Source organism: Tupaia chinensis, unplaced genomic scaffold (genome assembly GCF_000334495.1).
Source record: "Tupaia chinensis unplaced genomic scaffold, TupChi_1.0 Scaffold000184_1, whole genome shotgun sequence".
Classification (NCBI taxonomy): Eukaryota; Metazoa; Chordata; class Mammalia; order Scandentia; family Tupaiidae; genus Tupaia; species Tupaia belangeri.
The window spans coordinates 302,787-326,352 of record NW_006159659.1 but is presented as its reverse complement, the minus strand read 5'-3'; the positions used below and the strand labels follow the sequence as shown (position 1 = coordinate 326,352).

The following is a 23,566-nucleotide window of genomic DNA, read 5'->3' as shown; positions in this document are numbered from 1 at the left end:
CGGCTAAAAAAAAAAAAAAAAAAAGTCCATGAGCCAGCAATGTGGCATCACTTGGGAACTTGGTAGGAAGCTACCAAGGGCCCACGCCTGCCTTGTATATTAAAGTCTCGGAAACATTGGGCCAGACCATCAGGGCCCTTTCTTTACCCAAGCAGATTACATCCATCATGTCAAGATTAACGAGGACAGTTAATTCTCTTTGTTTGCAGATGAGAAACATTTAAGAGTGTCCGTGTAAGGTTTGGTCATCAGTCCCAAGATAGTATATTCAGTGAGGTGAAGTATAGATGGCATAGAACCTATACCTTGTGGTAGTTGCTTCTGCATAGTTACACTATTTCTACAAAGAACGTACATAAATAGCTAATAAGCACATGACGAAGATGCTCAGTATCGTGAGCCATTAGGGAGATGCAAATCAAAAGCACAGCGAGAAGACACTTCACACCCACAATGATGGCTATTTTTTTTTTTTTAAGGAACAATAACAAGTGTTGGTGAAGGTATGGTGACCTTGGACCTTCATACGCTTCCTGGTGGTTTTCACTGGTATTGACCTCACCTCTCCATCCCAGAGGCAGGGCGTGTGTGTCAGAGACCCCATCAGAATGCTGCTGATCTCTATAAAATGGTTCAGCTGCTGTGGGAAACAGTTTGGCTGTTCCTTAAAAAGTTAAACATAGACTTACCATGTAACTCAGCAGTTCTACTCCTAGGTATAAAGCGAAGGAAATTAAAAACATACATTCACACAAAAAGTTGTACACAGATGTTTGTAGCAGCATTATTCACAATAGCCACAGAGTGGAAATAACTGGAATGTTCATCAACTGATGAATGGAGGAGAATGTGCATATCCATACAGTGGACTGTTATTCACCATAAAAAGAAATGAGGGGACAAGCAGTTAGCGTAATGGCTATGTCGCTGGACTCCCATGTAGTCGGCCATAGTTCGAGTCCCGGACCCAGTGGCTTAAACTCAAACCAGGCGCATGTGCATGAGTGCCCAAGATCCCAAGAGGAGAATGGAGGAGAAGGGATTGTGGCATGGCCATCCCTCCTGGGGGGTGATTTCTCACTTTCTGTCTCTCTCTGTCTCTGGCGAGCGCACATGCCCTATAGCAAAAACCTCTTCAAAAAATAAAAAATAAAAGAAATGAAGTACCGATATATGCTATAAGGTAGATCAGCCTTGAAAACATACTAAGTGAGGGATCAGCAGGTAGTGTAATGGCTATGTCACTGGACTCATATGTAGCCGACTGCGGTTCGAGTCCCAGACCTGGTGGCTTAAACTCATGTCGGGCGGGTGTGGGTGTGCATGTCCAAGGTCCCGAGATGAGAATGGAGGAGAAGGGATTGCAGCGTGACCATCCCCCCTGGGGGGTGATTTCTTGCTTTCTGTCTCTCTGTCTCTCTCTGTCTTTCTGGTGAGTGTATGCTCCGTATAGCAAAAAAACCTCTCCAAAAAAAAAAAAAATACTGAGTGAAAGAAGCCAGCCAGAATAGACTATTGTATGATTCCATTCGTATGAAATGACTGAAATAGGCAAATCCATAAAGATGGATATTAGATTAGTAGTTGTCAAGGGCTGGTGGACTAAGAAAGGAGGAATGACTGCTTAATAGGTAAAGGGTTTCTTCTGGGGCTCTTGAAAATGTTCTGGAATTAGACTGCGGTCATAATTTCACAACTTTGTGACTGTTATACTGAATAGTGTACTTTTTAAAGAGTAAGTTTCATAGTATATTAATTATATCTTGAATAGCCCTAGCAAGTAAGAAGTATCCTCATTTTAATGAGGAATATATCAGGGGTCTCTAAGATCTCTCCCAACCAGGATCCACAATTGTAGGGGGGCTCATGGTATTCAACATATAGTCACACTCACTTATGACTTATTGCTGTGAAAGGTTATTCAGGAAGGGGAAAGACCCATGGGATAAAGTCCGGGGAAGACCAGGTACCAACATTTACAGTCCCCTCCAGAAGAGTCACTCAGGCTGCTGCCCCTTAGCAATGAGTTGTGACACGTATGGAATGTTGCCAACCAGGGTAGCTTCTTAGACACTCAGTGCCCAGAGTTTTTACTGGGAGCTGCTCGTGTATACCCCTTGTCCAGCACATGCCCAAATTCCAGACATTGAGAAGGAAAGCCAGTGTTCAAGGTACACAGTACTGTTTGTACAAATAGTTAAGGCGCAGTGAGCCCCTCATCAGTTAACCATGGGAACCCTCCCCAAATACAAATTCCCAGTGCCAGCCAGGGCCAACCTTATAAGTAAGTTGGACAGCAGTTATGCCTGCCGTGTTAACGTTTTTCTGTATCATCCACATTCTTGACCTTTGGCCAAGGTGTTTTATGGAAGAATTATCAGTAAGACCCTACACAGCTGATATTAATCTCCGTTATGCCCTTTGGGCATGCTGGATTTAGCAGTTAAAGCAAATCCAAGTAATTATACAATTCTGTCTTAAGCAGTCAAGTGGCTGCCTCTGTCAGTTCCTGTATGCAACTTTTCTTTCTGGCCTCAGACATCAAGTCAGGCCCAGTATAGCTCTGGCCAGTAAGTTGAAATTGACCTGAACACCTTCCAGGGCAGTGCTGTGATAGTCAGGGCACACCCGCAAGAATCACAGTCTCCTGGAAACAGAGAGTTGAGAATGTTGGGGCATTGCTAGCAGGATCTGGTCAGGCAGCCCCTAGTGTGGCCTCCTGCCATGGTGCCTCCTGGGGCTCTGGAGTACTCAGTCTAGTACAAGCAATTTGGTTCAGCCCATGGTTTAGAGGGGCCACCTGAGGTCATCAGTCCCAAACAGTTCTGCTGTTGATAGTAGTTCCTCTGCCTGGCAAGTGCGGACAGCATTTGGCGGTGTTCTGCAGGACATGCAGGGGCTGGCCCACCCCCACTGTCTCATAGTCATGCCGTCATGTGCCACCTAGGCTCTGCAGTTGATCTGAATCCAAAGCACGCTCAGTAGCTTGCACAGGCAGCACAGGGAGTCTCCTTCAGGAAGGGGAGAGCTTCCAGGAGCAGTTCTGGCAGACATAGATCACAAATGTCCTTCCCCTCCCCTGGATGGCCTAGGTGCTAGGTTTTGTTGTTTTTCTCTATGTCCATTCAGTAATCACAACTTTACATTTTCTCAGTCGTTACCTACTCTTACCAGACCTTTCAAAGAACAAAAACCTTTTGCAAGAAGAAAAAAAAGGTTTATTTAACTTAACCAGAAAGATGGTTTTTTATCCCCTCTCATTCTTTTCACCCTGAATATTTATGCAGTGAGCTACCAGAAAAGATCAATCCCTTTCCCGGGACTGCTGCATTTAACAAATTGCCTTACTAAGGTGTGTGTACTGGGAGCAAGCTGAGGGAAGTAGAGTCAGGCTCTCAGTACATTGTTCCAAAGTGCAGCTACTCTGGAAGGTCAAACGTGGGATGTCAACAACAGCAACACATCTCCCAGAGCGAGTGGAGTCTCATCTGCCCAGTGTAATGCAGGGATTACGTTACCCTTCCCACCTTGTACTTTTGCAGGAATCTGAAGTTGGGAATGTAGGCAAGCTCCTCGCACAGAGCCAGTGAGCAGCTTGACTTTGGATGGGCTCAGCAGAGAACAGGTCCTGTCCCGTGGACACTTGTATGTGACCTAAATGGTCTAATACCATCCAAGATGCTTTCACAGTTTAGGACCTCTCAGTGGGATGTTCTATGTCGGTAGTTGTCCTACTTTGATTTTAAAACTCCAAAAGGAGATATCCATCTGAAAATTGCCTCTCTTTTCATGTCTCTCTTTTTCCAGTGACTGCATTAGGCAAAAGTCACAGCAAAAATTGTCAGCTGTGGAAACTTGTTCTGATTCCAGTACTCAGAATTTAAATTCCAGCCCACCCACTAGTGGCACAAAATGAGGAAGCTGTTTCCCACTCCTGCTTGGAAGAGAAAACAAAAACTAAAGGCATCCCAGAACTGCACTTTTCCACTCACTTTAGCATTGTGACTCACTTGGAGTCACATTGGTTATTGTCATTTTTCATAGAAAACATCTTTCTCTCACAGTAGATAGCAACTCAGAGGGTATTTCATACCATAGATGACTCCATAGCCACTCCAGACAGCACAGGTTCATTGGCCTCTAACCTTCTATCCTTCCTTTTTTCCAAACAATGCTTTTACTGTATTTCAGTGAATCAGGGTCGTTCTGTGATTGCCGCTTCTGACATCAATATGTAAGGAATCCCCAAGACCGCATCACCCTCTCTGCCCCCTCCCCCAACCAGGTTTGGGGGTTTACTAGGAGGACTCAGGAGTCAGCATATAATTGTGGTCCTGGCTATGGCTTATCACAGCAGAATGATACACAGTAAAATCAGTAAGGGGGAAAGATGCACAAGGCAAAGTCCAGAGGAAAGCAGGTGCATGTTTCCAAGGGTCTTCTCCCAGAGGAGCTGCAGCTTAATTCCCCCAGCAGCAAGCTGTGACCGCATGCAGGAAGAAGTGCCAGCTGAGGAATCTCACTAACGCTCAGTGTGCAGGGTTTTTACTGGGGACTGATCACATAGGTTCCTCCTGCTAGGTACCTGCCCAAATCCCAGATCCTGCTTGGAAGAGAAAACAAAAACTAAAGGCATCCCAGAACTGCACTTTTCCACTCACTTTAGCATTGTGACTCACTTGGAGTCACATTGGTTATTGTCAGATTTCATAGAAAACATCTTTCTCTCACAGTAGATAGCAACTCAGAGGGTATTTCATACCATAGATGACTCCATAGCCACTCCAGACAGCACAGGTTCATTGGCCTCTAACCTTCTATCCTTCCTTTTTTCCAAACAATGCTTTTACTGTATTTCAGTGAATCAGGGTCGTTCTGTGATTGCCGCTTCTGACATCAATATGTAAGGAATCCCCAAGACCGCATCACCCTCTCTGCCCCCTCCCCCAACCAGGTTTGGTGGTTTACTAGGAGGACTCAGGAGTCAGCATATAATTGTGGTCCTGGCTATGGCTTATCACAGCAGAATGATACACAGTAAAATCAGTAAGGGGGAAAGATGCACAAGGCAAAGTCCAGAGGAAAGCAGGTGCATGTTTCCAAGGGTCTTCTCCCAGAGGAGCTGCAGCTTAATTCCCCCAGCAGCAAGCTGTGACCGCATGCAGGAAGAAGTGCCAGCTGAGGAATCTCACTAACGCTCAGTGTGCAGGGTTTTTACTGGGGACTGATCACATAGGTTCCTCCTGCTAGGTACCTGCCCAAATCCCAGACTCCTAGAAGGAGAGCAGGTGTTCAGCATAACTCCTATTATTTACACAAACAGTTTGGGTACTCATCAGTGAATGATGGGAATGCTCCCCAAATCTAAGTTCTCAGATGCCAGCCAAAGGCTTCCCTGGTAAGCAGGCCTTTCAAAGGATAGCAGTCAGATCTTCTATGTTAACTTTTCTGAACAAAAATATTGAGATTTAAAGAGGTTAAGTAACCTGCCCAAGGTGATTCAGCTGTTAGGTGGCAGTGCTGGATCTGTCTGGCTTCAGAGTGCAGACTTTTATCATCTGAAATGAATTCAACTCTTGAATATAGAGCCTTCTTAGGATGAGATCCATTCTGTGTATAATAGAAAGAGTATGGTACTTTGAGAGTGTGGATTGCCCATGTCATGTTTTAACAGGAATGTGATGTTCTTCCCAACTCTCTGCTCTCCCTACTTTTTCCTTCTACACTCTCTCTCTTTCTGGCTATTATACTGTAACTCTCTAGTATCCCATGCCTGTCCTCGTATAGCTCCTGGTGGTCCTCTGAAATCCCCCTACAAGTCTTCTCCTACTCGTAACACCGAGAAGAAGATGATCGCATCTACATCTGGCATGGGAGATGCTGGGAAAAAAGCCCCTACAGGAGCAGAGGCCTCTCAGGTAGGTTTAAACCCACCTGCTCACCCATCTAGCATACGGCTTATCTGACAGTGTGATTACTTCCTGCTCTTGACCTGCCATCTCCGTTTCCATCAATTTCTAGGTGCGTTTGGTTTCAAATTTTACCCAACCTTTGAAAATCATTTCATTTCCTGCAGTCTCCTAGATCTTACTGCCTTGGAACAGATTCCTAATGTGCAAATTATTGCCTGTCTTCTAAAGGACAGGAGTCAGAGGGAATTTTTCAAGTGTCCTCTGTCTGCATCTTTAGGGATATCTGATTCTTGGCTAGTCTTGCCTTTCTGTAAGAAGGTAACTAGAACAAAGGTTCTAGGTCAGCCTTCACCCATAACAGTAGCCGTTGAACATTTTTGATGGGTTACTGATATCACCAGTAAAATAAATGTTGAGTGAGATACTCCCAATTATGTGTATTTATTTAGAAATTGTATATGCTATACTACTTTTGTTAGTTATCAATTGCTACGTAATACATTGCCCCAAACCTTGGTATCTTAAACCAACAAATACTTATTATCTCTAGGTTCATTGGGTCAGAAATTGAGTAGTGCAGCTGGGTGGTTCTGGTAAAGGATCTTTCATGAGGGTGTGATCAAGATGCTGTCCAGGGTTACATCATCTGAAAGCTTGACTGGGCCTCTTCTGAGACAGCACACTCACATGGCTGTTGGCATGAGGCCTCAGTTCCTCATTGCGTGGGCCCCTCTTGTAAAGCTGCTTGAGTGTCTAAACAACATGGCAGTCGGCTTCCCCCTGTGCAAGCGATCTGAGAGAGAAAGCACAAATGGGAACTAGACTGCCTTTTATTCCCAATCTCTCACTTTGGTCTTATGGTATTCATTAAAAGTAAGTCATTAAGATCAACTTCACACTCAAGGGGAGGGAAATTAAGCTCCACCTGTGGAAAGGAGGAATATCAAAGAACATGTGGACTTCTTTTAAAACCACCACAGTACTACACCATTAGACATTTTATACCATACTTTCTTTTAAATCCATGGTGGCCCTGGAGTTCTTACAAGTGAAGTGCAAGTTACAGACTCTTGGATTTTACTATGGAATGGATTACTGTGGAAGAGGTCTGACATAGATGGGTGTGGGCACCAAATGAGTGTCTGCTGCAGCTGAGTACAACAGAGAGAGAAGGAAACCAACCCTGTGCAGCACCTTCTGCAGGCCAGGCACTGAAGTCTGTTCCTTCTGCTTTCTGTCAGAGGGCTGATGGGAATGACATAGAGGAGCAGGTGGGGTGCAATCCCCATCATACCATAAATACCAGGGGCCGGGCTGACTGTCCAGCATGTAATAACCACATTTTCACCCACCTGTGATGTTTCTTTGGTAGAGATTATGTATCTGTGTACTCTTTGTAATTCCTGTCCAGGGCTATGTTCACTAAGATTCACTTGTTAGCTCTTTGCAAGATAACAAGAAGAAATATTTGCATTTTTAAGTCAGAAGTTATTTTCCCCCCCACTGGGTAACATAAATGTGATGAGTTCATGGTGCCTCCCTGCAGAGATTCATTATCATGTGAAGTGCTATAGCTCCATATTGATTCCTCTAAAAAGAAACTCGTGCCTCACTTCTATGTGAGATATTTTTAGAAACTGTGAAAGTAGTGCCAGTAATGGGCTATGGTTGCCTTGTTCTGCATCTTCTACAGATGGAGAAGGTGAAGAGAGGACAGAGAGTGTCAGCTTCTTTTCCTGCCGTGGGCTTTGGGTCTCCTCTGAAAAGATGCGACTTTCCTGGAGGTATTTCTAAGAGACCATCTTCTCCTGTGATATCCAAGTAAGTATCTTTTTCCTTTGCCAGACAGTCTGACGACTGAGGGTCAGTTTGGTGGGGCTTTATGTCATGCAGCAAGGCATGGTCAGCTCAAAGAGGTGAGCAGGAGAAATGCAGGACTCTGAAAGGCCTGCCTTGATTCCGTATCTTCTGGGTAAAGGACGGGCTGTTACAGGGTTTATCTTCTGATAAGTATGAGATTCATATTTACCAAGAGCATTGGGCATTTGCTCTTTAGGTCTGTGAATTGCATTCTGCCTTTCCAACATACTCCTCCTTTCCCCTTCAGTTATGCCTAGATTGAAATGATTGCATTGTGCTTGGGTACCTGCTCAAGCTTTCTCCCTACTCCCCACCTTGTTGTCTGTCACTTTAATAGAAACACAATAATAATTTGTCAACTACAGTCAGCAGTATTTTTTAAATGAGACAATATTTTTTTTTTCGTTAGGAACTGGGTATTCACTGAAGAAACCATATGATTAAAAAACAGACTTACAGTCACTGTTAGACTGTTGTCTGACATCACTAAAATATTTTACTTACAGTAACTGACACAGTGACTTAGTACATAAATTGATCCAATAATACAATGGAAACAGCCTCGATAGTACCGATGGAAGTTGGCAGAGGGTTAGAGATAGGGACTCAATGGAGGGGGGAAAAAGGCAAAATATGTAAGAAACAAAACTGGAAAATTATTTGTTGATAACATGTATGGTAATATCCTTCATCGAGCCAATATACCATGTATACTGGATGGAAAATCTCATTTTGTATACTGTATTGATGTACAATAAATGACTGTAAATTAATTAATTAAAATAAAGAAATAAAAATTTGTTAAAGAAGATTCACTTTAAAAAGTAATAATAGAAAAAGAAATATGATTTAATTTGAGAAAATAGAAAAGTTTTTTTTCCTTTGAAGAGATTTTTGCTATAGGGCATGTGAGACAGAGACAGAGAGATAGAAAGCGAGCAGTCACCTCCCAGGGGGGATGGCCATGTCGCAATCCCTTCTCTTCCATTCTCCTCTTGGGATCTTGGGCATGTACACACACACCCGGCGTGAGTTCAAGCCACCGGGTCCAGGACTCAAACCACAGTCGGCCACATGGGAGTTCAGCAACATAGCCATTACGCTAACTGCTGGTCCCAGAAAAGTTATTTTATAGAGAGAATCATATAAACCTCATATAGTATTTCAGTTTGGTTCAGGGAATATAGGATGAAACACAAATTTAAGGGACCAGCAGTTAGCGTATTGGCTATGTCGCTGGACTACCATGTAGTCAACCGCAGTTCGCGTCCCAGACCCAGTGGCTTAAAACTCACACCGGGTGTGTGTGCGTGCATGTCCAAGATCCTGAGAGGAGAATGGAGGAGAAGGGATTGCGGTGTAGCCATCCCCTCTGGGGGGTGATTTGTTGCTTTCTGTCTCTCTGTCTCTCTCTCTCTGTCTGGTGAGCTCACGTGCACTATAGCAAAAACCTCTCCACAAAAAAAAAAAAAAAATAATGAACACTTGGAAATGTGTTAAAAATATTTTAAGATAACATCAACTTTTCTAATGTGTCACTTTCTAACAGATCTTTTTCACTATTACTGTTTTTCTCAGAAATCATATGAGTTATATAGACTGTTAATACCTTTATTGGTGTGTCTGTCTTCCATAAGGAAAATCTTTTCAGAGCCCCTCATCAAATCCATAGCCCGTCCTGTTCTGTTCTGTTTTGTTAATTATTTATGTATTTTTAGTTCCTTGTATTCGTACTGTGCTAGTATTGCCTGCCTTTGGTTATGGTATTGCTCTCTTGCAACCTCTTTCCATTTGTTACATAGGCACTATAATTTCTATTTCTCTTTGTCTTATTTCTAAGGCTTTTAAGCTTCCATCTGTGTGCCCCTTCTCTGGTGCAAATTTGGGACATTTTACAGAAAGAAAAGCCTAGTTCATACTGGAACTTTGCCAGGATCTGTTCTCTCTTTTTCTGAATAGTGACTCATGGTCCCTGTAATGATAGTAGCTTGCAGGTTTCATCATTAGTATTATAAATTTCACTAAGATGAATAAGGGGCTTATTGCCTTCTGTAGAAATGAAAATTAGATTATTCGATGCAGGGTCACAATGGACTCTGTGCTATTTCTTTGAAGTTGAATATTTTGAAGACAATAGTGTTTCTGGAACTATTTTATATTTTAAAGGATGCATCATCTGAGTTTTACTTGAAAAAAAAAAAGAAAAAAAAAAAAGAAAGCTCTCCCAGTGGTGGTTCAGGCGCTGGATCCCCCAATGCCAGCTCTGAAGTTTGAGTTCCAGAACCAGAAGCTTGAAAAACATGCTGGGTTTGTGTGTGTGTATGCATGCCCAAAATCCCCGGAGGAAAATATAGGAGAAGAGATTTTGGTGTGGCCATCCCCCTCGGGAGTGTTTTCTCACTTTCCCTTTCTCTGTCTCTCTCTGGCAAGTGCACATGCCCTATAGCAAAAAGTAAAGCTCTCCCTGATCAAAGACACTTGAATAAAATCAGACTTTTCTATGCAGTTCGATTTAGAGAAAAAATGTTAATTTCCACTCTATCTAGAATAGTAATAGGTATATGATAGGTCCTTTTAACTATTTGTGAGTAAATGAATGGAAGTCACTATGCCACATTCCTCAAAAAACTCTTAAGAGTGAGAACCATTTCAACTTCAAGGAAATTCAAACGAGGTGGGAGGAAGCTATGTATACTACACTGCTGAATACAGTACAGGCCCTGGGCCAGACAGCTGCCTGGCTGCTTATCCCTCAGCACTTGGCTCAGCAATTATTCCCTCTCCAGAACCAACCAAAGACTGAATTCACCCCCTTCTCTGCACTTCCATAGCATGATGTGCAAGCTTCTGTCATTCTTTCACTCCACAAATGCCTACAGAGTGCCTCCTCAGTGCCCAGCATTCTAAGGGCTGAGAATGAAGTGATGAACATGGCAAAAGGCCCTGCCCTCATAGAGCTTACATGACAGTGAACAGCAAGTAGAATAGCAGGTTGTGGGCCAGTAGGTAACGTAGTGGTTAAGGTGCTGGACTCCCACATGAGCAACTGTGGTTTGAGTTCTGGACCCAGGGGCTTGAAAATCACACCAAGTGCACGTATGTGCATGTGTGCCCAAAATCCCAGGAGGAGAATGGAGGAAAAGGGATTGTGGTGCGGCCATTCTCTTGGGGGGTGATTTCTCACTTTCCCTCTCACTGTTTCTCTCTCTCTTTCTCTCTGGCCAGTGCACACACCCTATGGTAAAAACCTTAAAAAAAAGGTGGGGAGGGGCCAGCAGGTGGCATGGCAGTTAAGGGCTCTGGACTTCTACATGGCCAACTGCAGTTTGAGTCTTGGACTCACTTTCTCTCTCTCTCTATGTCCCTCTCTGGTCAAATTAAAACAAACAAACAAATAAATAAATGTTTAAAAAATAAAGTAATTTTTTAAAAAAGAATAGAGATGGTGAGAAGTAATATGAAGAAAATTAAACTAAGTTAAATGACAGAGTGGTAGAGGTGAGATAAGGTGGTCAGTAAGAGCTTCTCTGAAGAGGTGATGTTTGAACAAAACCCCATGTGAAGTGAGAGAGCAGGCTGTCTTGATCTGGGCCTTACTGTACTGTCTTAATATTTACATGCACTTAGCAGTCTCCTGCTGTTAGACTGCCTTGAGGGTGGGAACTATCTTGATTTATTGTTTTACAGTAGGCATCAGTATGTGTCTATCCTAGTCTATCCTGACTGCCTACCATAAACTAGGTGGCTTATAAACAACAGAAATTTATTGTTCACAGTTCTGGAGGCTAGAAATTCCAAGAGCCAGGCACTGGTAGATTAGGTGTCTGGTGAGGGCCCATATCCTGGTTCATAGACAATCATCTTCTGTATCCTCATTTGGTAAAAGCGATGAGGGAACTCTGAGGCCCTTTTTATAAAGGTACTGATTCCATTCATTCATGAGGGCTCTGTCCTCATAATTTCATCACCTCCCAAAAGACCTTATGTACTAATACCATCATCTTGGGGATTAGAGTTCAAGGAGACACAAACATTCAGCTCATAGTAGTGTATGTGGAATGAAAGTAAGGGAGGAAGGACCTGGACAGCAAGAGTAGAATCTGCTGGTAGGTGGGAAATGCTAAAGCTAAACCTGTCTAAGGACTCTGGCCTTCTCTGTCTTTAGTCATTCATTGACCTTTTTCTCTTGTTGATCAACTCTTTAGACATTTTCTTTTCTGGACTGAGTATTTTAGATTTTTTTTAGAGAGATTTTTGCACTATGGCACGTGCGTTACCCAGAGAGACAGAGAGAAAGAAAATGAGAAATCACCCCCCAGAGGGATGGCCACACCATCTCTTCTCCTCCCTTCTCCTCTCGGGATTTTGGGCATTCACGCACACACCCTAGTGTGAGTTTCAAGTCACTGGGTCTGGGACTCAAACTATGGTTGGCCATGTGAGAGTCTAGTGCCGTAACCACTATGCCACCTGCTATACCCTCAGGGAATTTTTAAAAAGTTTATTTCATTCTTTATGGATCAGACAGACAGACAGACAGACACACACACACACACACACACACACACACACACACATGCATCCCCAACAGGATATTCACACCATTGTCTTCTTCCAGTCTCAGCCAGCCTGGACTACTGGCATGCGTGTGCCTGGCATGCTCAGGGAGGTCTCTGAACCCAGGACCTTTCTGGGTGGGTCAGCATCACAGAGCCTTATGTTACCATCGATGTACCATCGACTGGCCCCCTCACTTGGGAAATTTTTAAAGGATAAAGGACACAGGCTTCTTTTCTATGTTGCAAAGTGTTCCTGCCACTACAGCAAAGATAAATTAGTAGAATATTAATGGAATAGTCTTTATTTTCAGAGTACCATACATGTTGTTTCTGACGTAGGCGTGAAAAATAGACAGTTCTAACACAGCTAGGCTTCCTTGTATATCTCAAAACTACTTAGAATAATCTTTTAAAAAAATAATTATTTATTTGATTTTTTTAATTATATTTTCAAGTTGTCTAGTGAGAGAGAGAGAAAGAAAGAGGGAAAGTGAGAAAGTAAGCCACCAGGTCCAGGACTTGAACTGTGGTTGACCATGTGGGAGTCCAGCACCTCAACCTCCACACCACCTGCTGGCCCCATTTAGAATCATCTTAAGAGAGATATGCTAGAGATAGAAGGTATAATGGGGCCTCTAAATCAATATTGACAATTGAGAGGTCTAAGGAGAAGCAAATGGTTTTTATTTTAAAATGTTCACAAAGAAAGATAGTTTCTCCCTGGGTGAAAATTGGTGGTTAAACCACACTGGGCATGGACCAGACCTAAGAAATTGGGAACTCAAGTAGAGTAGAAGTTGGTTCTGAAAATCCAGCAAAACTTGACAGTGGTGAAAAAGAATGAATCACAGCTGCCCAGAACTACATGATTACATATCAGGAACATATTCTGAGGAAAAAGCAAGTGGTAGAAGACCCTCGGAAGTATGCTTCTACTTAATATTGAGTTCCCAGGTGCACACACCTTAAAAATTATGTGGTTTTTTCTTTTTTTTTTTTTTTGAGAGTTTTTTTTTTTTTTGCTATAGGGCGCGTGCACTTGCCAGACAGACAAAGAGAGACAGAGAGACAGAAAGCGAGACATCATCCCCCAGGGGGGATGGCCATGCCACAATCCCTTCTCCTCCATTCTCCTCTTAGGATCTTGGGCACGCACGCACACGCGCCCGGCGTGAGTTTTAAGCCACCGGGTCCGAGACTCGAACCGCGGTCGGCTACATGGGAGTTCAGCAACATAGCCATTATGCTAACTTCTGGTCCCTAGACGATGTGTTTTTAAGAATATAAATGTGGTAAAACGATTTTCAGAAAAAGTAAGAAAATGGCAAGCATAAAATTCAGGGCGATGATGGTCTCTGAGTGGGGAAGGGACTGGATCAGGGAGGGGGCACTTTGGAGAATCCTTTCTTTTGGATTAGGTGCTGGGTGTGTGGCAAGCGTTATATAATTTTTATACCTTACATATTTTCTGTTCTTTTGTATATTGCACTCAATTCTGAAGAAAGACAACAAATAAACACTTACCATGCTTTTTAAATTAATGTCACATATCAAAGGAGCCACAACCAAACCGACATTTTTTTGACATCCCCTCTGTGCAGACCAAGTGTGTGATTTTTAAAGCACACTGGAAATGATGTGGCTTTGAAAGGGGGCTTAGTTAGCCCTTTTGAACTCCCATCCAGAAGCTCAGATGGGTCATGTGATTAATGATCCCTTTTCCTGTGACCTCCTAAGCTCTGACAGTGCATTGTTCTCCTCTCTGATCTCAGATAAATTAAGCCCCTGTTGGGTGGCTGTGCATATTAATAGCATTGCTCTTTTAAGCGTTCAAGTTTATTTTCATTGTTTGCATTGTCAGATACTTGTATAGGTTTTAGAAAACTAGATTCAGCAACACTCTGAAAGACATAGATGGAGCATAGCTTTCTTCCTGTAACCTGGAGAGAAGAAATGAAGTGTGACTGAGCAGATTTACCCAGTTTATCTCTGTGTCTGAGTGTGATGCTGCTTGTATGCCTAGTTCTGCAGTCAGAAATATTCTCTAATGGTTTTATTTTCTTAGAAATATATTCTTGGTCAGTTTGGTCATTATGACGTATAGTATTTTAGTTATCTATTGCTGTGATAACAAACTCTTCCAAATTTAGTGGCTTAAAACAATAATGAGTTATTAATTTTCACAACTCTGTGACCTAGGTTTACTGGGAGGTTCTCACCAATGGTCTTCCATGCAGTTGGGATCCGGTGTCGACCAGGGCTATAGTTGTCTACAGCTCTACTGAGCTAGTGGTTCAGCGTGGCCCATTCACATGACTGGCAGTTGAAGCTGGCTGTTGGATGGGAGCTCAGCTGAGACTGTCAACCAGAGTGCCTACATGTGGCCTCTTCATGTGCTTAGGTTGCTCACAGCATGATGGCTGGTTTCCAAAAGGGGAAGGGGATGGCCCCAAGAGTGAACATCTCCTGAGGCAGAAAGTAGAAACTGCCAGGCCAGTTAAGGACTATGCCCTGAACTGGCACAACTATACTCTGCTATATTTTATTGGTGAGAGCAGCTGGGTGAACCTATATTCAATGAGAAATAAACAGAAAAGATCATATTGGCTGAGACATGTTATTGTGGTCATTTTTGGAAATTACAGTGTGTCAAAATAATTAGTTCTAGAGAGTTCATAGCTGAGCTCAGTTTTGTATCAGAAGCCTAGTTTAATTTTACTTACCATGTGTTGGAAGCAAAACATAGCCCATCTGAGGGGGAAAAATTGAATGTTGTTGTCTGGATGGCCCAAAATAAGTACTTCCTCCTCTACTCCAAATCACAGACCCATGGAAGGCTCCCAGACCCAGCCTTTTCCTTTGGTGGTTGAGGACATGTAATCCATTCTTCCTGGGCACTGTTGGCACAGGCTTCTCTGGTAGATGTGTGGAGTAGCTACCCATTCCTACAGATGGGCATCTACAACACATCTCCCCATGTGGCAACTGCTGTTTTTACTACCACCATCATATCCAATAGGTTTTCACATTCCTGTCTGAAATTTTGCTTGGAAAGGATAATCTAAAATGTTAAGTGGTACCCCCACCCCCCGCATCCATACTTGTACCACCACCCCCCCGCATCCATACCTGTGTACTCACCCAGTCCATTGTCCAATATTTTTTAGTCATATCAGAGGATAATCTGAATTAAGACCAATTTTTCAAGCCTTTTTATTTTGAAATCATTTTAACATTATAGAAGAATTACAAGACTAGAACAAAGAACTCCTGTACATTTTTCATCCCGTGTTAATATTTAGCCACATTTGCTTCATCATTCCTGTTGCCCTATCACTCATTCACAGATTTTCACCTTCACTCGTCTCACACACACACACACACACACAGAGATTTCTCACAGTGCCATTTAAGTTGCAGAAGTCATGCCCCCATACCCCTAAAAACAAAGACGTTCTTTTACATAACCATGGTACAATGATGAAAGTCAGCATATTTAACTTGAATACGATATTGTTGCTTAATTTAGAATCTGCGTGCAACTTTTGCTGTTCCAATAAGATCCTTTATAATGTTTTCCCCCCGGTCTGGGATGCAACCCAGAGTCTTATATCACATTTGGTTGTCTCATATCCTTAGCCTTCCTTTAACCTAGAACAGTTCTTCAGCCTTTCTTTTCCATGATCTTGACATTTTTACAGTGCTCAGGCCAATTATCAATATGTTGAGGACTGGCCTTCAACTTGGATTAGTCTAATGTTTCCCCATGATTCAATTTGGGTCATACAGTTTGAGCAGGAATCCCACAGTGGGGATGTGGGGTCCTTCTCCATGCCTTACATCAGGAGGCCATGTTGTCAGTTTGCCTCATTACTAGTGACACTAACTTTGATCATTGGCTTAAGATGGTGTCCACTGGTTTCTCTGGTATAAAACTACTCTTTCTCTGGAAAGTAATAAGCCTTCCAGAATGTTGGCTGAGGAGTGTGCTGACAAGGCCACGGATCCCTCCTCCTAGTGGACTGTTTACTGTGCATGAAGTCAAGTGTCTTTGGAGAAAACAGAACCAGATTCCAGGATGTGGAGGCAAAGAAGTCCTTTGAGGTTTGACTTTGCAGTCAACTCACGTTCAGAAGCGTGACAACCCTCTCCTGAGAGTTATTGTTGCCTCTCTACTTACAGAATTGTTTGTTCATATTTTCAGCCAGTCATGGAACCTTATAAAGTTACATAATTCCTGACTTATGCTCTAGGAAAGCTAGTCCTATAATCCCAAACAAACTTTGTGAATTCCTTTTGTTATATTTTTATTGAACCTTAAAAAATTAAAATGGAAAAAGTAAAAAAGCGAGACTAAGAACAAATGACTCAAGTGCCAGCCCTGGCTCTCTCATCTATTTGTGTTTCTCTAGGAAAGGTCATTTAAGCTCTTAGGACTTTGGTTTTCTTATCTAAAATGTAACTAATAGCAATTTGTACCTACCTTACTGGATTGCTATGGTGATCAAATATGCCCTTCTTAAACAGATGAGAAGGTACTTCAAAATAAAATTCTGTAAAAGCACAATGAGTACCTCTGATAATGTCTTATTTAATTTCTGTCATCAATCAAGATGCCCTTTTTCAGGAAATTGAAAAAGAAAACACTCTTTGCCAGGTGTCATTTGGTGTGCAGTAGTGTGAACAAGGGCTGGGCAGAGTGCTGTAGGGCCGCCAGCCCAGTGGTGCCTTGTTGAAGACGCTGAGTTCTTGCAGGGTTACTGACCAGGGACTAAGTTCATGGGAGCAAGGGGCAAGGCATGGGGAACGGGACACTCAAAAGATAATGTAGCTCAAAGTGGGAACCTCTAGGGCCAGCCAGGTGACATGGTGGTTAAGGCAGCTGGGTCCCACATGGTCGACTGTGTGGTTCAACTGGACCCAGCAGCTTGAAAAACATGCTGGGGGCAGGTGTATGTGTGCCCTTAACCCCCAGAGGAGAATGGAGAAGGGATTGCAGTATGGTCATCCCTCTTGAGAGATGCTTTCTCATTTTCTCTCTCTCTTTCTCTCTCTCTCTCGCTCTCGCTCTCTCCCCCTCTCCCTCCCGCCCTCCCCTATGTCTCTCTGTCTCTGTCTCTCTCTTATTACTGCACATACTGTATAGAAAATTATTTTTAAATCGGGGAGACTTCTAAGATTTTATTCTGTATGTTGATCACTCACTGTTAGAAAAAATTCTGTGATTTGCCTGTACTTCTCTAGTTTGAAGAGCATATTTATATATGCACGTGAAAGTGTTTTGTGTGTGTGTGTTTATTAACTTATTCTATTTATTGCTCAGGGGCTAGATTCAGACTTCTTAATGAGTTTTACCTCAAATAATCCATCTTTACTTCTCAGGTAGATGTTATTTTAAAAATTTGTGCTCATGGGTAATTGGCCCACTTTAATTCAGAATAGAACCTGAGAGTCTGTGGTGTGAACTGAACCTGCACATGACATTTCCATTAAAGCAAGTTGGAGCAGCGGGCACTGCCTACTGAGCTCTGTCAGAACCTCCTCCACCCAGGCCTTTTCTCCCAAGGATTATAGTCCTGTCTTGCATTTCTTTCTACATAAGTGGGTCTGACAGAACCGCAGGGCTCCAGCCACGCTGACTTGGGGTTTGACTTCATCATTCACACTCCATCCCCTTCTACTAGTGAGCCATTTGAACCAAACACACAGGGGCTGGGTTGAGATTCACATGTAGGCTTTCTGGCTGCTAAGGCTACAGACAGCTCAGGCCTCTTACCTCCTCCCCCCACTTCCAGCCTTGGGGACCCTTGTGGTGAGAGGTGTGTCTGCAGAAAAGTTGCTCATCCATTTGCCCATGTGGGTGTGCAGAAGTATCAGAACACTGCAGGGCCACCTTGGGCAGAGCCCCCCTCTTTTGGCACCACTGAGAGAAGCCCAGAGTGTGGACTCACTGTAGGCAGGTCCTAGAGAAGGAAGCAGAATGGTCAGGGCTGCATGCATCCCACGTCTTTATTCTGTCTGGCCAGTCAGAAAAATCAGACCTCACTCCTTGGGGAGGAGGGTGAGGGCAGGAAGAGCAGATGGCTTTGCTTATCCTAGTGCTAGAAATTCCTCTTTAATGAGTCAAGGTAGGAACGCTTATGGGAGGAGATGTTTTCATTTGCATCATCTACCACAAGATAGCAGTCTTTCCTACTGCCTTTCTCAACAAGCCCCAGACAAGGCCCAAACAAGCCCCAAATTCATCCCTTCTCCCCACACTGTTTTGGGGCCAAAGGCACAAATAACATTCACATATCATTGCAGGGAGTAGGTAGCTAATGTGTTTTAGTCTTGGCATCAGATCTAGTCTCTCAGGACACCCTCATGGTGATGACAGCTACATGGGAAGTGAGTTTATAGCTGTGGGCACCTCTCACCTTGGTGGGTCACTGTTAGCTCGAGAGGGCAGGGGAGGGGACATGATCCAGAAACTTTACCTGCTTACCAGTGTGATTGTAGCCCTAGATGAAAGTGTGGAAGGAAGGCATGGGAATGGAAAAGATCTCCTGCCATATTCATAAGATTGTTTGAACCTAAACACGACTCTCTGCAGCTCACTGGGAAACTGCTGTCCGCAGGCGAGAGTGGGACAGGATGGTTCCCCGTTACGGTCATCCTCTTGGTTTTGTTTTGTTCTTGTCTGTGGGGATTATTTGGATTTTTATTTTATCATGTATTTTATCAACACCAACATCTAATAGCTGCAGAGTGCTTTCCTTACTCCAGTTCTGAAAAGAACATCTTGGGGTCTTGGTGGCCCCATCATCAGCCTTAGCCGCCATTACAGCACAGGGAGTAGAGCAGAGTTGGCAGGAGTGGAGTCGGAGCGACCTGGACTCAGTTCCCAGCTGCATCACAGTCAAGCACGGGAAGTCATTTAACCTCTCTAAGCCAGGTTTCTTCATCTGTAAAATGACCACAGTAAAAGTACCTTTTTATTTCATTTTTGACAAGTGAAAGACACACACATATACACACGTACATAAATATGTGTATATATACAATTAGTACAGTGGCTGGTGTGCAGACAGTACTCAGTAAACCTGAACACTACTGTGGAGGGTGTTGATGGAGGTTGAAGCTCCAGATGATCGAAGGGGAACCCAGGTCTGACCGCCAGCCCACATGTGTGATGTCTGTGCTAAATCACAGAGGCACTCATACCAGAACCCGTAGGCCTGCCTCGAGCACCTCCAATTAGAGAGCTCCACTCTACTGTATGTATATGTAGAGAGAGTATGTGTGCTTGTGCGTGTGCGTGTCTGTCTGTCTGTCTCTCTGTCTGCTATCTGTCTGTTTCATCTCCAGGGTTCTCAGCTGAGGGAGATCTTGTCCCTGAGGTTGTCATAACCCAAGGAGGGAGGTGCAGATTTCTTCTGGCATCCAGGGAGTAGATGGATACCAGGGATGCTGTCCCACAGTGCATAGGACAATCCCCCATGACAAAGAATGATCCAGCCCTGAATGACCGAAATGCCACATTGAGAAAGCACATGTGTATGGTAGGGCAGGGCAATTCTGTGCATAATTTTTATTTGATAAAAGAGTCTAGGAGGGGCCAACTCATCCCTTGTCCAGATCTAACCCTGCATCCAGATCCAACCCTGGTGTTCATTTAAAAAGAGGGGGTTGGAAAATGCCTAACATTCCATCCTTACATTGGCATCAGACCTAAATGAGTTTAGGATGTGGCGTCACCATCTGGACTTCTTAAAATAGTTCTTCCACCAAGCCATCCTATTGATACCATATGTTCCTGTTAGGGTGAGAGTACTTTAAGGATGTTCAAGTGTGTGCTAAGCCTTTCCTCAAAAGGATGAAATTATCCAACATTTTAGAAGCAGGTTTCTTAGGAACAGGGAATTTTGTGGTCAGACCGAGCTACAATCATCTTACACATGTATTTGGTTTTCCAGGACAACTTCCAAAGCATATCCGCAGTCTCCAAAGACAGCAAAGCCACTGTACCAAGGATCTCCTGTGAGGTACCGCTTTCCCCCTACTCCCAGTGAAGAGACACTCAGGAAGAGAGAAAAAGAGAGGAGCAACAAGGAAAGAGAAGCCGCCTCAGGTCAGCAGGCTGCTGGCCCGCATGTAGAGGAAGCCCCAGAGAAGCACGTGGCAGACAAGCAGGCCAGCGAGAAGCATGCTGCCATGGGAGGAAAGGCCGAGAGCAGCACAGGTAGTGGACCTATGATGATGCTGCCCCCAGGCCTTGGCTTTTCTAAGACCCAATCCAACATGCTGTTCTCTCATGTGTTAGGGGAGAGGGGGACTTTACTATGGGACAACTTCTTCCCTTCATACTGCCGTCTCAGGCATACCCATTGCCCCTTCTCCTCAGTCTTCTGAGGGGCCCCTGAAAGAGGAGACTTAGTGGCTAATTCTGCTCATGGCTGTGGAAGCCCCTTGGGGTGCTGGCCAAGTCAAGCTGCATCAGCCAGCTTCTGCACTTCCTGCAAGAGAGAGTCTTCTTTTAGCCCTTAAAGCGCCTATGATGTAGTGAGTTCACCCAGATGGTGGCTGCTGTGGGACTTGCTAGTGCCCATCTCTCCTCACCTTTCCACTGCCTCCATCGTGAAATGCATCCTTGGTCATGGCTGGCCCATCCGGCTTCTCTTACTCAGTGCTAATTGTGCTAGTCCTGGTGGCTTTTCCCGTCACCACACTGGGGTAGATTTTTTATTTCCAAGTCGCAGGTGCTGTGTGAGAGGAATCATTATGTTTGTTCCCCTTGATCTTTCTTCTTGATGATTCTCCTCTGATGCAGCCTTGGGGAAGCCCACAGCAGGCACCACTGATGCGGGAGAGGCTGCAAAGATCCTGGCTGAAAAGAGACGCCAGGCCCGTCTGCAAAAGGAACAGGAGGAGCAAGAACGACTGGAGAAGGAAGAACAAGACAGGTATATGGTTGCTCAGAGTTTCGGCATAAAGTCTGTGTTGAAAAGAGCAACTTGCCTGATTTTTTATAGTTTTGGTGGAAACTGGACAGATGAAAAGGAATGGAGAATACCTAGACTCATGGAAGGCATTCGGGAGACTGCATCTTCTATTAGATGTAATTAGCAGCAGTAGAACTTTGCTCTTTTCAGAGGGTTTGAAAACACATAGTTCCAGGATCTAAATATTATTCTCTTTTTGGATTTTGAGACCAGGCAGGCCTCACAGAGCCGTCAGGCAAGTTTGAGCTCTGTTTATAGGATAAGCATCTCCCAGGGAAGACAGGAGGTTCTTGATGTAGCGTTCTCAATTCTGCTTCCCAAATTGTTTTCTCCCTGAAATTACCGTCACCCCAGAGTGAGACAGGAGGGTTGCACAGGGTTCCCTAGGTAAGGAGCAGCCTCATATTCCTTGAGCAGTGAGTTATGAGGAATCCTACCCTGGAACAAGGCACAAGATGTCACTGCAATGGTCCTCGAACTTTGGAATGTATCAAAAATCATATGGGGAATGCAGTGAAAATACACAACCCCAAGCCCTGTCCTGTTTCAGTAGCTCACCCCGGCTTTGAGAACCACTCCAGTGTTAGTACCAGGGCACTTGGCCACGATACAGACAGTCCTACCTTTTCCGATGATTGTGTTCAGAGAGGAATGCACATTAAAGGACAAGATAGACTTAATCATTAAATTGATAAAGAAAGCTCTTAGGATAATCACAAAGTGCAATCCAGTACTATTTAGCAAGTTAACATGACAGGAAGTGAGATGCTGTAGCATTTCAAGGCCAGCACTGAATTTAGAAGAATAAATAATAGAATATTCTAGATCCTTCAGTGACCTTGGCAAGTCTTTGTGCTCTCTAATTACAGATTTGCTGAGCTACTTTTTTTTTTTATAAAGGAGTTAGAGGTTTATTTATTTATTTCTTTTGAGAGGTTTTCGCTATAGGGCGTGTGCGCTCGCCAGACAGACAGAGAGAGACATAGAGACAGAAAGCGAGAAATCACCCCCCAGGGGGGATGGCCACACCGCAGTCCATTCTCCTCCATTCTCCTCTCGGGATCTCGGGCACGCACGCACACGCGCCCGGCGTGAGTTCTAAGCCACCGGGCCCGGGACTCAAACCGCGGTCGACTACGTGGGAGTCCAGCGACATAGCCATTACGCCAACTGCTGGTTCCCCTGATCTACTTTTTAAAAGGGGTGAGATAGAAAGGTATGACTGGTCCCTTCAAATTCTGGACTTTGATTATTTTCCTACTTCTGGCCTTCTGGTCAATATCAGCAGAGTTTTTTTGGTTGAGTGATGTGTTTGGACTGGTTTTGGGTGGGTCATAGGATTTGCGAAGGGAGGTCACAGGAGATGAAGATGAATCACAGGACCTTTGATGGCAGGCCTTGGTAAGCAGGCCCTGGAGATGCGTGCGGGCTTTGACCAGGTGAGTAACATGGTTGTAGCTGTTTCCACCTCTCTCTCCTCTCTGTCCCCCCGCCCCTCACATACACACACACACACACACACACATAATTTTCTCATTTCTTACACAGCCCACCTCCTGAAAGAATCAATTGTACTTCCTGTCTTTTATTTCAACTCACATTCCATGTGTAAACATCATACCCACCATTCTTCTTAATTGCTGGGCTCCTAGTGGGTTTCTTGGTTTGTTCTGACCTTGTCAATCTTGTCCTTACTTCTCTGGCCTTCTCTCAGTCTCCTTTGTCTGTTTCCCACCCCCTTAAATGTTGCCTGGGCCTCCAACCCTCAGTCCTTGACCACCTTCTCACTCGGCCAGCCCTCCCCCAACAGCCTTGCTATCCTCTTGCTGTACCAGGGTCCCCGCCATGCTGCCAGTTTCCTCTGGCTTGAAAGATTCAGGGCTCACATTTCACGGTGAGTCTTTGGTGCACTAAACCAACTCTGCTCTTATCTCCCTTCCCACCCTCATTTTCCCTTTGCCTTGTTTTATCATGCTTCTGAGCTAACAACAGCTTGCTTTGTGAACAGTTTATACTTTCTGGAATAAGAAAGGCTCTGAAGTGCACATGTCTGCTGAGGCCTCCTCAGTCTGTGCCTGCAGTCTGGCCTCTGCCTAGGGCTGCCCTGCCTGAGGCACATGTGGTCACTGAAATGTAAATCAAACAAAACTAAGAACAATTCAGTCCTTCAGTCCCACTGGCCACATTGCCATGCTCAGTGGCCACATGTGGCTAGTAGACGCCCTAAAGGACAGCAAACGGCTCTAGATGC

General features: G+C 44.1%; 1 protein-coding gene across 2 annotated transcripts in view; it reads left to right on the top strand.

Annotated features, from left to right (window-relative positions):
- Positions 1-23,566, top strand: part of MAP7D2 (MAP7 domain containing 2) — a 58,458-nt gene that overhangs the window by 15,405 nt on the left and 19,487 nt on the right. For both annotated transcript variants that reach the window (XM_014587116.1, XM_014587115.1), the window contains 4 exons: positions 5,788-5,918; positions 7,606-7,733; positions 20,290-20,555; positions 21,144-21,276. In XM_014587116.1, coding sequence (XP_014442602.1) covers positions 5,788-5,918; positions 7,606-7,733; positions 20,290-20,555; positions 21,144-21,276 — 658 coding nt within the window. The remainder of the gene's footprint in view (positions 1-5,787; positions 5,919-7,605; positions 7,734-20,289; positions 20,556-21,143; positions 21,277-23,566) is intronic.